The sequence below is a fragment of the Prenolepis imparis genome, unplaced genomic scaffold, assembly GCF_030444845.1.
Source record: "Prenolepis imparis isolate NDT839.2.m4 unplaced genomic scaffold, iyPreImpa1.0 SCAF_7, whole genome shotgun sequence".
Taxonomy (NCBI): Eukaryota; Metazoa; Arthropoda; class Insecta; order Hymenoptera; family Formicidae; genus Prenolepis; species Prenolepis imparis.
The window spans coordinates 989,166-1,003,012 of record NW_028141165.1 but is presented as its reverse complement, the minus strand read 5'-3'; the positions used below and the strand labels follow the sequence as shown (position 1 = coordinate 1,003,012).

Genomic DNA, 13,847 nt, shown 5'->3' with positions numbered 1-13,847 from the left:
AATTTTATTTATGCACCTTTATTTATGCAGAAGCTCTGAAAAATCGCAAAATTAATAAATTTTATAAATTTTTTCAGCACGTTCCAGCATAGATACCAGCAGTATGCACCACGGCACTTATGAAAAGACTCAACGCTTAGAAGAATCCAAGTTCATCGAGCCGCATTATCATATCGAAGAAATCTCCAAATCAAAACCAATTTTTATCCAGCCGTTGAGTGATCCTAAGCCGGTTAGCGAGGGCAAGAATATACACTTGGAGTGTCGCTTGGAACCGATGGGCGATCCGACAATGAGAGTTGAATGGTTCCAAAACGGACGTCCGGTCACGGTTGGCTCCAGATTCAGGACTTATTACGATTTCGGATTCGTCGCGCTGGACATAGTACACACTACTGTTTATGATTCCGGCGAATATACGGTCAGAGCTACTAATCATCTGGGCACCGCGCACACTTCCGCTTGCGTGAGAGTCATCGGAAGATCCGACGTCGTCACTGAAACACAGAACGAACAATCGCTCGAGCAGATACAAATGTTGGAGGACTCATCGAGGTTCGCTTTTATTTATTGCCTTGCAATTCATAAAACTTACTTGAGTACTATTATTTCTATTTATTTTTCTATTTTTCATATAGGTATCGCAAAACTCAACAAGAAGAAGTCACTGTGATGCAAGCACCTCAGTTCACTCGACCTTTGCATAACATCGAGACCGTGGAACTGACCAACGTTCATCTCGAATGTCGTCTACAACCAGTCGGTGACGTGACCATGAAGGTCGATTGGTTCGTCAACGGTCAACCGGTCAAAACTGGTCATAGATTTAGACCATCATACGAATTTGATTACGTGGCTCTAGATATTCTCGGCGTTTATCCTGAAGATTCTGGCGTGTACACTTGTCAGGCTAGAAATCAGCTCGGCGAGGCAGTTACTTCGTGTTCCGTAAGAGTACACGCAAAGAAAGATTTAATCCTGGAATCTCAACATCCCGAAGGATTGGAACGGATACAGTATTTGGAGGATGCTTCGCGATACAAGAGACACGAACTTGTCGACGAGGTTGTCAATGTAAAGCCGAAATTCATTACGAAACCGAAAAATCAAGAAAATCTTCGAGAAGGACATCACGCTCATTTCGAATGCAAATTGGAACCGGTAACAGATTCGAATTTGAAAGTCGAGTGGTTCAAGAATGGTCGTCCAGTAACGATAGGTAATTTATTACTCTTATCGTTATTTAATTTACAATAGTAACAAACACACACATTATATTATTTAATTATTTTTCTTAATTTTCCAACAACAGAATATTCAGCTCGTATCTGTTAAATTATTTAATCTTGTGCATATCAATATTTTGCAGGACACCGTTTCCGTCCGATTCATGACTTCGGTTACGTTGCATTGGACGTAATTGATCTGATCGCTGAGGATTCTGGAACTTACACATGTCGTGCCGTCAATCTGGTAGGCAGCGACGAAGTGAACTGCATTTTAACATGTCGCTCGAGCGCGCAAATCTTAACGGACACGCAAAATGAGCTTGGACTTGAGCAGATTCATTATCTTGAAGATAGATCCAAATATCATAGACAAGAGGTTATTGAAGAAACTACCACTCAGGCGCCCATTTTCACGACTTCGTTAAACAATGTCGAGATAAAAGAAGGTCAGCGAGCGCACTTCGAGTGCAGACTGATTCCAGTGTCCGATGTAACGATGAAAATTGAATGGTTCCACAATAATAAACCTGTGAAAGCAGGCTCGAGATTTGTCGAAACAAATAGCTTCGGTTTCGTCGCTCTCGATATTATGTATGCATATCCTGAAGATTCTGGAACATATACTTGCAGAGCTAAGAATATTATTGGCGAAGCTATCACTTCTGCAACTGCTATCGTTCACTGTAAGCTCACTATTATTTTAAAATTTGCTCGACGATTAGTTTCAATATTACTAATAAAAATCGTTAATTTATTATTTTTTATTTACAGCCAAAAAGTCAATCTACACAGAGACTCAAAGCGAGGAAACACTTCAACGTCTTCGCACTTTGGAAGACACGTCTCGTCATCAACGTAAAACAACAACCGAGGAAATTATTACGCAAGCTCCCGTCTTTACGTTACCGATCAAAGATCTTCGGGTTGCTGAGAATCAGGCAGCGCATTTTGAAGCACGTGTCATCCCGGTTGGAGATCCTAAACTCAAAGTGGAATGGCTGCGTAACGGAGTTCCTATTTCAGCTTGTAAGTATCCAACGTCTTGGAAATTTACACGTTGAAAGATGTCGTTTTTTATGTAATGAGATTCTTTAAAAAATATTCTTTTTATTTTACTTTTTATCTTTCAAAAGCAAATCGTGTAACAACCATGCACGATTTTGGATACGTCGCTTTAAACATGAAGTACGTCAATCCCGAAGATTCAGGCACTTATACGTGTCGTGCGACAAACGAACTCGGGGAAGCGGTTACTTCAGCAACACTATTCGTTCAATGTAAGTATAAACTCAATACACCATTCAGATATACAATGATATATATTTTGCACAATATGCAAATGCAACTTAATTTACCGAATATTATCAGCAACACTTACAATTTTACATAAATTTTACATAAACTTTTTTTTACATAAATTACATAAATTTAAAATTTTCGCCATATTAATTATTAATTACACGCTGTAATTATGCTATTAAACTAAAATTTGGTGTTTGAAATATATAGCAAAGATATATAACAAATCGCTATGTAACACTGCTGATTTTATATTTTTATATTTTATTATTGCTTTACAAGTTTGGTGTGTCATTTTGCTAAACTTATTTGTACTATCTGCAAATAAGTACTTACTTGTATACAATATACCGCAAATTTTTGTTGTTTTACAAAAAACATTGAATTATATGCAATTTCCCTTTATACACAACTCGTACACAACTACACAAATTCTTGTAAAATGCAGCCAAGGCAGCCTTGCAGTTTGAATCACAACACGAAAGCGCTTTGTCGAAACTCCAAGCTTTGGAGGATACCTCGAAATATCAACGTCATGAGGAAGAAGAGATCGTAGTAAAAGAAAAGCCGTTCTTTACGGTCCAGTTGAACGGACCTACCAATCTAGTCGAAGGTCAAAGCGCACACTATGAGTGTCGTATAGAACCTTATCCTGATCCCAACATGAAGGTGGAATGGTTCCATAATGGTAAACCATTATCCACCGGTCACAGGTATAGAACCACCTGCGACTTTGGATTTGCATCGTTGGACGTATTGACCGTATATGCTGAAGATTCAGGCACATATACTTGCCAGGTCACCAATAAATTGGGATCGGCAAGAAGTTCGATTAATCTCAACGTGAAATGTAAGTAATACAAGAACGCGTTTTTGCGTGTCAAGTATCTCGTAGTGATTCATTTTGTCGTATCGCCCCTGCTTTATATACATATGTATATACTACAGAATTAATTTCTTTTTTATAATTTTGTTTATACAGATTATATTTACAACATTATAAATTTACAACATTATATCATTTTGTGTACACAATTTATACATTATAATTTTCACATTAGACAGTCATATCAATTTTTTACTTTATTTATGTTTCGCATTTCGAACTTCTCTGTTTTGTAAAATTAAATAAAAATCGTTTTTTAGCTCGAGCATCAATTATTCGCGACACACAGCATGAGAGCGCATTGAAAAAGATACAATATCTTGAGGATGACTCAAGATATAAACGCATAATCGAAGAAGATACAATTATCGCCGAGAAGCCTGCTTTCGGACGACCATTAAAGAATATTGAACACTTACCGGAAGGTAAAAATGCCCATCTCGAAGCTACATTGACTCCCGTTAACGATCCGACGATGGTCGTCGAGTGGTTCAGAGACGGGCGTCCCGTTCCTCAGGGACATAAATTCAAAACAACCTACGACTTTGGATATGTCGCTCTCGATATTCTTTACGCTTATCCTGAAGACTCGGGCACCTACATGTGTAAAGCGAGAAATGCTGTTGGCGAAGCAGTTACTACTTGTGTGATCAGCGTGGATTGTAAGCAATATTTTACGCATTTATAGATCTACAAAAAAAAAAAAAAAACACGCTACGCGCGCTATTCCTCGATTTTATATAAAAAAGAATGATATTTTTATATACAGTTTGTTTAAACTTGATTAATATTTGTTGACAGAAATTAGCTGATTAAGGCGTTTATTTGCTAATTAAATAAAATAATAATAGGTTATAAAAATAATAATGTTATAAATAATATGTTATAATGCCTCATCTGCGATTAATGTTTTTTGACAGAAATCAGCTGATAACTGTCAAAAATATTAATCGAGTTTAAAATATTATAACATATTATGTAAAACATATTATTTTAATTTTTATAACATATTATTATTTTCAAATGTAATTAGCAAATTAACGCTTTAATCAACTGATTTCTGACAAAAAATATTACTAAAGCGTGAGCAGCGGTGTCGCCAAGCGCACCCCATACGTCTGCCACGCTGCGCGTTTCGCGCGAGACTGATCGTCAATCTCGCAATCGCAATGTCTCAAGAATCAGTCTCGCGCGAGACGCGCAGCGTGGCAGACGTATGGGCTGCGCTTGGCGATACCGCTGCTCGGAGTCTTGCGGTCAGTTTCGTGCGAGATGTGCAGCGTGGTGGATAAAGTATTATAACATATTATATTACTTACAAAATATTATTATTTTAATTATAATAATATGTTGTAAATAATATAATATGTCATAATATATACTTTGTCCGCGATTAATATTTTTTGACAGAAATCAACTGATAACTGTCAAAAATATTAATCGAATTTAAAGTATTAAAAAATATTACGAATATAACGCACAACACGATTTGAGACAGTCGATCAGCATCGGAGAAAAGAGGCCTCAAAACTTCGATTCAAATTGAATTCACTCAGTTAACATGCCTTTTTAGAAAGGGATTATTTTTTTGACAGTGCACCTATTACATAATATATTTATTTGAAATAATTTTTTTAAACAAATGAGAGAAAAAATGCGAAATTATCCTTTCATATCTTACAAGTTCTCAAAATTGATAAGTGTGCGAATAAATTTTTGAATAAGATATTAATTTAATATATATATTTAATTAATAAAAATATGAGCGTGTAATAATTATCAATTATTTATGCAAATAGCAAAACAAGGCTTATATCTCGACACATTGGATGCTCAACGCTTGCAAAAGATTCGAGAGTTAGAAACTGTCGAAATCAAAGAAGAAGTCGAGAAGGAGGTTATTCATCAGAAACCTGTCTTTTTGACTCCGCTAAACAATCTGGATCATCTCAAGGAAGGCGAGCACGCTCATCTGGAATGTCGCGTGGAGCCAATTAACGATCCAAACTTGAAAATTGAATGGTATATTTTTTGGATAAGAAAAAGCGTCAGAATTTAGAATATATTATATGACGAAAAGAAAAATGTGCAATAATAATTTTGATACAATTCCGAATAATTAATTAATTAAATTTTCTTGACATTTAATAGGTTTGTTAATGGAGTTGCAATTAAAACTGGTCATCGCTTCCGCACTACACACGATTTTGGCTACGTGGCTCTCGATATTCTGTATACCTATCCCGAAGATTCCGGTACTTATATGTGTAAAGCAACCAATTTGGCCGGCGAAGCTGTTAATACTTGTACTATTAAAGTCAGCTGTAAGTACAAAATCATATTAATTCAAGATATTGATTTTGTATTAACTGTGCATTCCACATAATTGTCAGCAAGGAATACACAATATCCGAAGCCTAAATTCCTACCCATGAAAAATTTGAAAACATTCGTCGGCGTTAATCAAATTTATCAACGAGAAAGAGGCCGTTTGTCAAATAGATGACATCACTTTTATAAAGAAGAAAAAATTTCGAAAAATTTTAATTAATTCTTGCAAATTCAAACACGAATTCTTTCATGAAAAATATTATATTTATGCTTAAAAAAAATCACAGGATGTCTTAAGAAACACCAAGAGTCACGGTTTCAACTCTTCAAATCAAGATTTATTGCAGTTATTAAATTTATTTTATTCAAAAAAGCGTATACATAAAATTATTAATGATGAAATCATAATTATAGAGAGAAACAAATTAGTTACGATTCATTTTTTATTTTAGCACGACGAAGTATTCTTCTGGACACTCAACATCCGGATGGTTTAGAAAAGATTCGAGAATTAGAAGCCCAGGGTCATCCTGCACGGTTAGAAGTTGAGGAACCGCTAGTGACACCACCAAGATTTGTCACCGAGCTTAGAGTAAGAAACAATAATTACATTATATAATTATATTACATAATATTAAAAATTATTAAAAATTAATACAACAAATATATGAAAAATAAACACAATAAATATAAGAAATTCTTTTATAGGGCACGACTGAAGTATACGAAGGGCAAACCGCTCATTTCGAATGCCAAGTAGAGCCTTTACATGACGCTAATCTGAGAATTGAATTCTTCCACAACGGTAAATCTTTGCCATCGGCGGCGCGTTTCCATGTGACCTTCGATTTCGGATACGTCGCACTAGATATCGGTCACGCCGTACCCGAGGACGCAGGGCAGTACTCTGTACGTGCGATCAACGCGCTAGGACAATGCGTATCGTCCATCGAGCTCAAAGTAATCCCACGAGATAGCATTATTTTGGATTCCCAACGACCTGAGGGAATGGACAAGATTCGAGAGCTCGAAGCTCAACAACCGTGGAAGCGACCGGATGTACCGGAGCCTCAAACTCGACAGAGGCCTGTCTTCACTCAACCATTGCAAAATATCGACAGTATCGCCGAGGGTCACACCGCGCATTTTGAATGCAGGCTCATACCTGTGGGTGATCCCATGCTCAAAGTGGAATGGTTCAGAAATGAAGTGCCTCTAGAGACAAGTAAGTATCGTCCAGGATGCTTCTAATGCAAAACATTGTTAATTACACGAATATATTTTACTTGTAACATATTTGTAATTATCACACAAAATTAATATTTATTACGATGTTTTTTGCAGGCTCGCGAATTACAAAAGTGCATGATTTCGGTTACGTATCCTTGGACATCGCTCACGTACGTGACGAAGATAAAGGTGTTTATATGTGTCGCGCTTCTAATCCGTTGGGTGAAGCAGTTACAACGGCTTCGATGAAGATTAAAAGTGAGAGTCTAATTTTATCTCATTGATTTAATATATCAAGATAAATTTAATACGGTCTGAATTTTTTTCTAATTTGTTCCCATTTATACTTACAGCCAAGGCCAGCATACAATTGGATACTCAGCATCCGGAGGCGCAACGTAGAATCGCTCAGTTGGAAGCCAAGGAAGTCGGACGACCCGAAGAACCAGAAAAGGTCTTCGATAAACCGATTTTCACACAATTATTAACCGGACCAACGGAACTCTGGGAAGGACAAATGGCTAGATATGAATGCAGAGTTGTTCCTGTCGGCGATGCAAGTTTGAAATTCGAGTGGTACATGAATGGAGTCGAATTAAAAATGGGTAAGAAAAAACAATTTTACAATAAATTATTAAAATTAAAATAAATATTAAATTATTAATTAAACATTTAATAAATAAAATTATTGTGTATCATTATTTAGGTTCACGCTTTCGTGTAAGTCACGACTTTGGACACGTAACACTAGACATTTTGAAAGTTATCCCTGAAGATTCCGGCGTTTATACCTGCAAAGCGATCAACAACGCGGGTGAGGCGGTTTCGTCGATTTCGCTGAAAGTAAAAGCGCGTTCGGCTATCGCTTCCGAGAGTATACAAGCGGACGCGTGGCAAAAGATTCAACTGAAGGAAGCGGAGATGAATAAAGTACCGGAAATGTTTATCGATACAACACCACAGCAGGCACCTGTTTTCACCAAGCATCTCGAGAGTTTCGATAAACTGGTAGAAGGTCAACGTGTTTATTTAGAGGCTCAGGTGGAACCACGAGCGGATCCTAATTTGAGAGTAGAATGGTTTAAAAATGGTTTGTCTCTACAGACTGGAACTAGACTTCGTAGTACATTCGATTTCGGTCTAGTAACGTTGTCGATCAATGGTTTGAGACCCAATGACTCCGCAATTTATACTTGCAAAGCGACTAATCTTTTGGGAGAAGCTGTGTCAACTTGTAGCTTGAAAATTTCCGATCGTCACTGGTTATTGGGAGACACTTTGCATCCCGACGCTTTGCCAAAAATCGACGCCTTAGAGCAGCCTCAGGTAATTTCGACTGAACAACCGGAACCTACTTACGAAGAACCTGTTTTTATCACTCACCTGAACAATGTGGAATGCACCGAAGGCGATAACGCTCACTTTGAATGCAACGTAGAGCCATCGAAAGATCCAACTATGAAGGTTGAATGGTTCCTGAATAGTAAACCTTTACCGACCGGAGCAAGATTTAAGAGCACTTACGATTTCGGTTACGTGGCTCTGGATTTGACTCATGCTTACGAAGAAGATTCTGGCGTAATCACTGTAAAAGCTACAAATTCAAAGGGAAGTGCGCAGACATCAGGTACTTTGAAGTGCACCAGCAAGCAAAACATTTATCTGCAAACGCAACATCCACAAGGGAAAGCCGGACTTGAGAAAGTGAAAGAAGCAGAAGATGCTTATCTATCGAAATATCAAAGGAAGGAGGAAGGCCCTGAGCATGAATATCCTAAACCGATCTGGACGGTGCCGCTTCGACCTGAATTTAAACTGGGAGAATCCGAACCGTTACATTTGGAAGGACAAGTCGAACCAAAAGGTGATCCGAATTTAAAAATTGAGTGGTATTTTAACGGGAAACCTTTAGAACATGGTTCGCGCTTCAAAATGACTAGCGATTTTGGATTTGTCACGTTGGATTTAACGGATGTTTATGAGCGCGATTCCGGTATTTATACTTGCAAGGCTTATAATAAAGCTGGCGAAGCCTTTACATCGACAACGATTTATTGCTCCACAAAGGAAAATATCATTGAAAAGTCGCAACATCCTAAAGGTAAAGAGGGTCTTGAAGCGATCCAAGATTTGGAGGAATCTTTGAAACGACAAGAAGGAATTCCATCAGGAGAGGATGAAGGTCAACCACCGATGTTTACGTCACAATTTGAGAATCTAACCAATCTGTCTGAGGGAGAGATCGCTCACTTTGAAGCGTCTCTCATCCCTACGGGTGATCAAACCATGGTAGTCGAGTGGTTTTACAATGGCAAAGCCTTAGAAGCTAGTCATCGCACGAGAACCGTTTACGCTTTTGGTATGGTTGTCCTTGAGGTTCTTGGCACTAAAATAGAAGATTCGGGTACTTATACCTGTAGAGCCACTAACAAATGGGGTAAAGCAGAGATCAGCGTACAGCTCGAATGCATCGATAAATCTAAAGGACAGAAACCTAAATTCACGACGCATATACAGTCTTTGGAAGGTCTGAAAGACGGTCAATCAGCTCACTTTGAATGTACTCTCATCCCGGTGGGAGATCCTCACATGAAAGTCGAATGGTTCCATAATGGAAAACCACTGCGGCATTCTTCGCGTTTCAAGATGGTTTCCGATTTCGGCTTTGTAGTTATGGACATTGCCGGAGTCATGTCTCACGACACAGGTGAATACGTTTGTAAAGCTAGCAACAAGTACGGCGAGGATTATACAAAAGCTACGATCAAGTGCTTCGGCAAGAGCGGAGTTTACTTGGATTCTCTGCAGCCAGACTCGCTCGCTAGAATACGAGAGCTCGAGAGTTACACCGGAGAACAAGCGACCACTCCTACAACTCCTGTTGCCGAACCGCCGAAATTCATCACACAAATCGCTGATATTACGAAATTAGTAGAGGGACAGTCTGCGCACTTTGAGGCTAGACTGACCCCGATAACTGATCCTGATTTAAAAGTCGAGTGGTATTATAATGGCAAAAAACTTCCTCACGGACATCGATATCGTACTTTCCACGATTTTGGTATCGTTATTCTGGACATACTTTATTGTTACGAAGAAAATTCCGGAGTTTACGAGTGCAGAGCCGTCAACAAGTACGGCGAAGATACTACAAGAGCGTCGCTCAAATGCTTCTCTAAAGCTAATCTCATTTTGGAGTCACAACTTCCAAAAGGCATGGAAGGCGGTCTAGAGAAAATTCAAACTCTCGAAGATTCGATGATACGTACGCGAGATGAAAAAACTGTAGAAGAACGTGGCAAGGCTCCAATGTTCACTGTACCTTTAAGTAATATCGATGGTCTACGCGAGGGAGAAAGCGCGCATTTCGAGGCACGATTAATACCTACAGACGATCCAAAATTAAAGGCAAGTAAAAATTATTTCATTTCTAGTTTATATATCTATATCTGTGTATATATGCGTTATATACATTACATTATATTATATTGAATTATATTATTATTTTATACATTATTATTTATTATTAGTTTTTATATTATATTATGTTACATTGTATATTATACTGATTATATAATATTAATTTTTTGCACACAGGTCGAATGGTTCTGGAACGGTAAACCATTGCGAACGGGATCTCGCTTCCGCACTTTCTGCGATTTTGGTTTCGTCATTTTGGAAATTTCTCCCATCTATCCTGAAGACTCGGGCGAATATAGTTGTAGAGCGACGAATGATTACGGTGAGGCGGTGACAACGTGCACCCTGAAGTGTACGGGCAAACGTAGTATTATTTTGGAGTCTCAGCTACCCAAAGGAATGGAAAGTACGATTGATAAGATCGCTGAATTAGAAGGCCTCGGAACCGTTCCGGGTCAAGCTAGTCCCGAGGATGATACCGGAAGACCGCCAGAATTTATCACGACTCCTTCCGATCTGACTTTGACTGAAAATTCTCTTGCTCACTTTGAATGTCGACTACAGCCGATTAATGATTCTAGCATGAGGGTCGAATGGTTCCATAACGGCAAACCTCTTCTCGCTGGCAGTAGAATCAAAACGATTCATGACTTTGGTTTCGTTATTCTGGAAGTTGCAAATTGCTATCAACGTGATTCCGGTCTATACACCTGCAAAGCCACCAATCGCCACGGCGAAGCCACGGTGTCATGTAAACTTCAAGTACGTGGACGTCAAGGTATTATCTTGGAGCCACAGTTACCGACCAATTTCAAGACCGGCACGGAAAGCATTCAAAAATTGGAGGAGTCTTTATACAAGAGGGATGAGATCCTAGCGGAGGAAGAAACACCGAATCCACCGAGATTCACCGTCGAACTTAAAGACATCGAAGTTGAAGAATCTGGACCGAGCCATTTCGATTGCAGAGTCGAGCCTGTTGGTGATTCTACTATGCGTATCGATTGGTTCCACAATGGCCGACCCTTCGCGACCGGTTCTCGAGTTCATCAGATTAATGATTTCGGATTTATATCACTGGATATGTCGTACACATACGCGCGAGACAGCGGCGAGTACGTCTGTAGAGCCACTAATAAATGGGGCTCTGCTACCACCAAAGCCACCATTACTTGTAAATGTAAGTTATACATATTGGAGACCAGATCTTCAAAATATTTCTAAAATAATATACTTCCATACTTTATAAAACTCGCTTTATATTATTATAATATATTATATAATCTTTTTTTTCTTCGCAGCTAAGAAAACGATAGATTTCGACTCTCAATTGCCAACGGGAATGAGCGGCGAGAAGTTGAAAGAATTAGAACGAGGTCCAGTATCTCAAGCTCCTGCAGAAGAAGCACCGCGACAACCGCCGCATTTTATCACACAAATTCAATCGTCAACCATCGACGAAGGTGAACCAGTCAGATTTGAATGCCGTGTGGAGCCCAAGGACGATCCTAATTTGCGCATCGAGTGGTATAGAAATAGTAAATTGATACCTGCTGGACACAGATACAGAACTGTATACGATATGGGATTCGTATCGATGGATATCTTGTATGTCTATCCCGAGGATTCCGGTGAATACGTTTGCAAGGCCATTAATGACCTCGGAGAAGACACTACTCGAGCTGCCATATCTTGCAAAAGTACTTTTTTCATTTTTGTACATTTTCTATATTTTAGCCAAATTAATTATATTAAAATGAACTTATATCAAATTTCTCTGTTTCAGAATTACCAAGCATTATTTTACAGAATCAAGTACCCAAGGGTATGAAAAAATCTGAGGCTTTGATGCAAATGGAAGCGACAATTAAAAAGTATACATCAGAAATTCACTTAACCGAGGACGATCTATATGACGCAGATAAGAACCAGCCGCCTCGTTTCGTCACACAAATACAAGATCAGACCGATCTCGTTGAAATGAATAGCACCAAGTTTGAATGTCAATTAGCACCCGTAGGCGATCCAAATATGAAGGTCGAATGGTTCTTCAATGGAAAACCATTACCTCATAAGAATCGCTTTACGCCTATTTATGACTTTGGCTATGTAGCGATGAATTTTGGTTGGGTCTATCCAGAAGATAGTGGCGAGTATCTATGCAGAGCTACGAATCTTTATGGAATGGATGAGACTAGAGCTATAATCAGAACCGCAGGAAAACCTGGAATTATCTATGAGTCTCAGCTTCCAAAAGGCATGAAGAGCATCGAGAAGATCAGAGAAATGGAAGCTGCATGGCAGATGTAAGATTTTATTTTGCGCACTGTATATATAAAACGTATATATAAAACGATCTAGTAATAACAAGGAAAGGCATGCACAACAAAATGCGTAGCATTTCGATATCTAATATATTTTAAATTATTATGTTTAATTATTATATTTAAGGAAGGGAAAAGAAATCGTTATCCAAGCGCAAAGAAATTTATTTGCCCATATTTAATTTGAAGATTGGCGTGGAATATATTTAAAAAATTATTCGCACTTTGCAGTGTACCTGAAGAGGAAGGCGAAGAAGAGAAAGTACGCTCGGCACCTGTTTTCGTGAGCAAACCAGAAGCGGTAACCGTGGAAGAAGGCGACTGGTCCAGATTCTGCTGTCGAGTTACTGGATACCCAAGGCCTCGAGTTATGTGGATCATCAATGGCCATACAGTAGTTAATGTGAGTTCGAGAATACCATTTCTGAAATTAGTAAATATCGACAATTTTTCAAGAAATACGCTTATAACGCTATATAATCGAATTGTTTCCTTTTTTCTCTCGCAGGGATCCCGCTATAAATTGACATACGATGGTATGTATCATCTTGATATCCCGAAGACCAGACAATACGATCACGGCAAGATGGAAGTGATTGCAAGAAGCTCCGTCGGCGAAGCACGTACAGAAACTACTCTAACTGTCAAGCAGCGAAGTGACGACTACCGTGGTGTATTGAAAAATTCGCCAAGACGTAAGTTTACATTCCAACTATCATACACGCATTTGGCCATGAATTCTTCGTGTCACGATGGAATAAATTAAATCTTACAGAGTATTAATATACACATAGTATATATACATGTGCGTTCAACAGAGCACTGAGTATATGAAATAAATAAATTTATGGCAAATGTAAATTCAATTAGTTAATAACTTTCTACGTTACGGGAAAAAGCTGCATCACGAAGAATTCATGCGCAGAATAAACAACAATTTGAACGGATTACAACGGTACAAAAAAAGATTACACGTGAAAATGAACGAAGCGGTTGTAAACCTCCAATGACGTTTCGTAAAATGCGAACGTGAATTGGAAAGTATCGAACAACCGTAACACAGTACATATAATATATATCGATACGGCACATGCATTCTATTCGAATACAGAAAACACTCTAGACCAT

At 38.4% G+C, this 13,847-nt stretch overlaps 1 protein-coding gene across 6 annotated transcripts in view; it reads left to right on the top strand.

Annotated features, from left to right (window-relative positions):
- The window catches only part of Sls (sallimus), an 85,924-nt gene that overhangs the window by 8,107 nt on the left and 63,970 nt on the right, over positions 1–13,847 (top strand). For 5 of the 6 annotated variants that reach the window (XM_083041505.1, XM_083041504.1, XM_083041501.1 and 2 more), the window contains exons 15-33: positions 78–555; positions 639–1,219; positions 1,370–1,912; positions 2,001–2,255; positions 2,363–2,506; positions 2,977–3,378; positions 3,675–4,076; positions 5,214–5,436; positions 5,566–5,738; positions 6,198–6,337; positions 6,454–6,970; positions 7,090–7,233; positions 7,329–7,580; positions 7,682–10,383; positions 10,573–11,575; positions 11,697–12,095; positions 12,182–12,701; positions 12,951–13,122; positions 13,228–13,414. In XM_083041505.1, coding sequence (XP_082897631.1) covers positions 78–555; positions 639–1,219; positions 1,370–1,912; positions 2,001–2,255; positions 2,363–2,506; positions 2,977–3,378; positions 3,675–4,076; positions 5,214–5,436; positions 5,566–5,738; positions 6,198–6,337; positions 6,454–6,970; positions 7,090–7,233; positions 7,329–7,580; positions 7,682–10,383; positions 10,573–11,575; positions 11,697–12,095; positions 12,182–12,701; positions 12,951–13,122; positions 13,228–13,414 — 9,237 coding nt within the window. The remainder of the gene's footprint in view (positions 1–77; positions 556–638; positions 1,220–1,369; positions 1,913–2,000; positions 2,256–2,362; positions 2,507–2,976; positions 3,379–3,674; positions 4,077–5,213; positions 5,437–5,565; positions 5,739–6,197; positions 6,338–6,453; positions 6,971–7,089; positions 7,234–7,328; positions 7,581–7,681; positions 10,384–10,572; positions 11,576–11,696; positions 12,096–12,181; positions 12,702–12,950; positions 13,123–13,227; positions 13,415–13,847) is intronic. The other variant, XM_083041502.1, reaches the window with a different exon arrangement.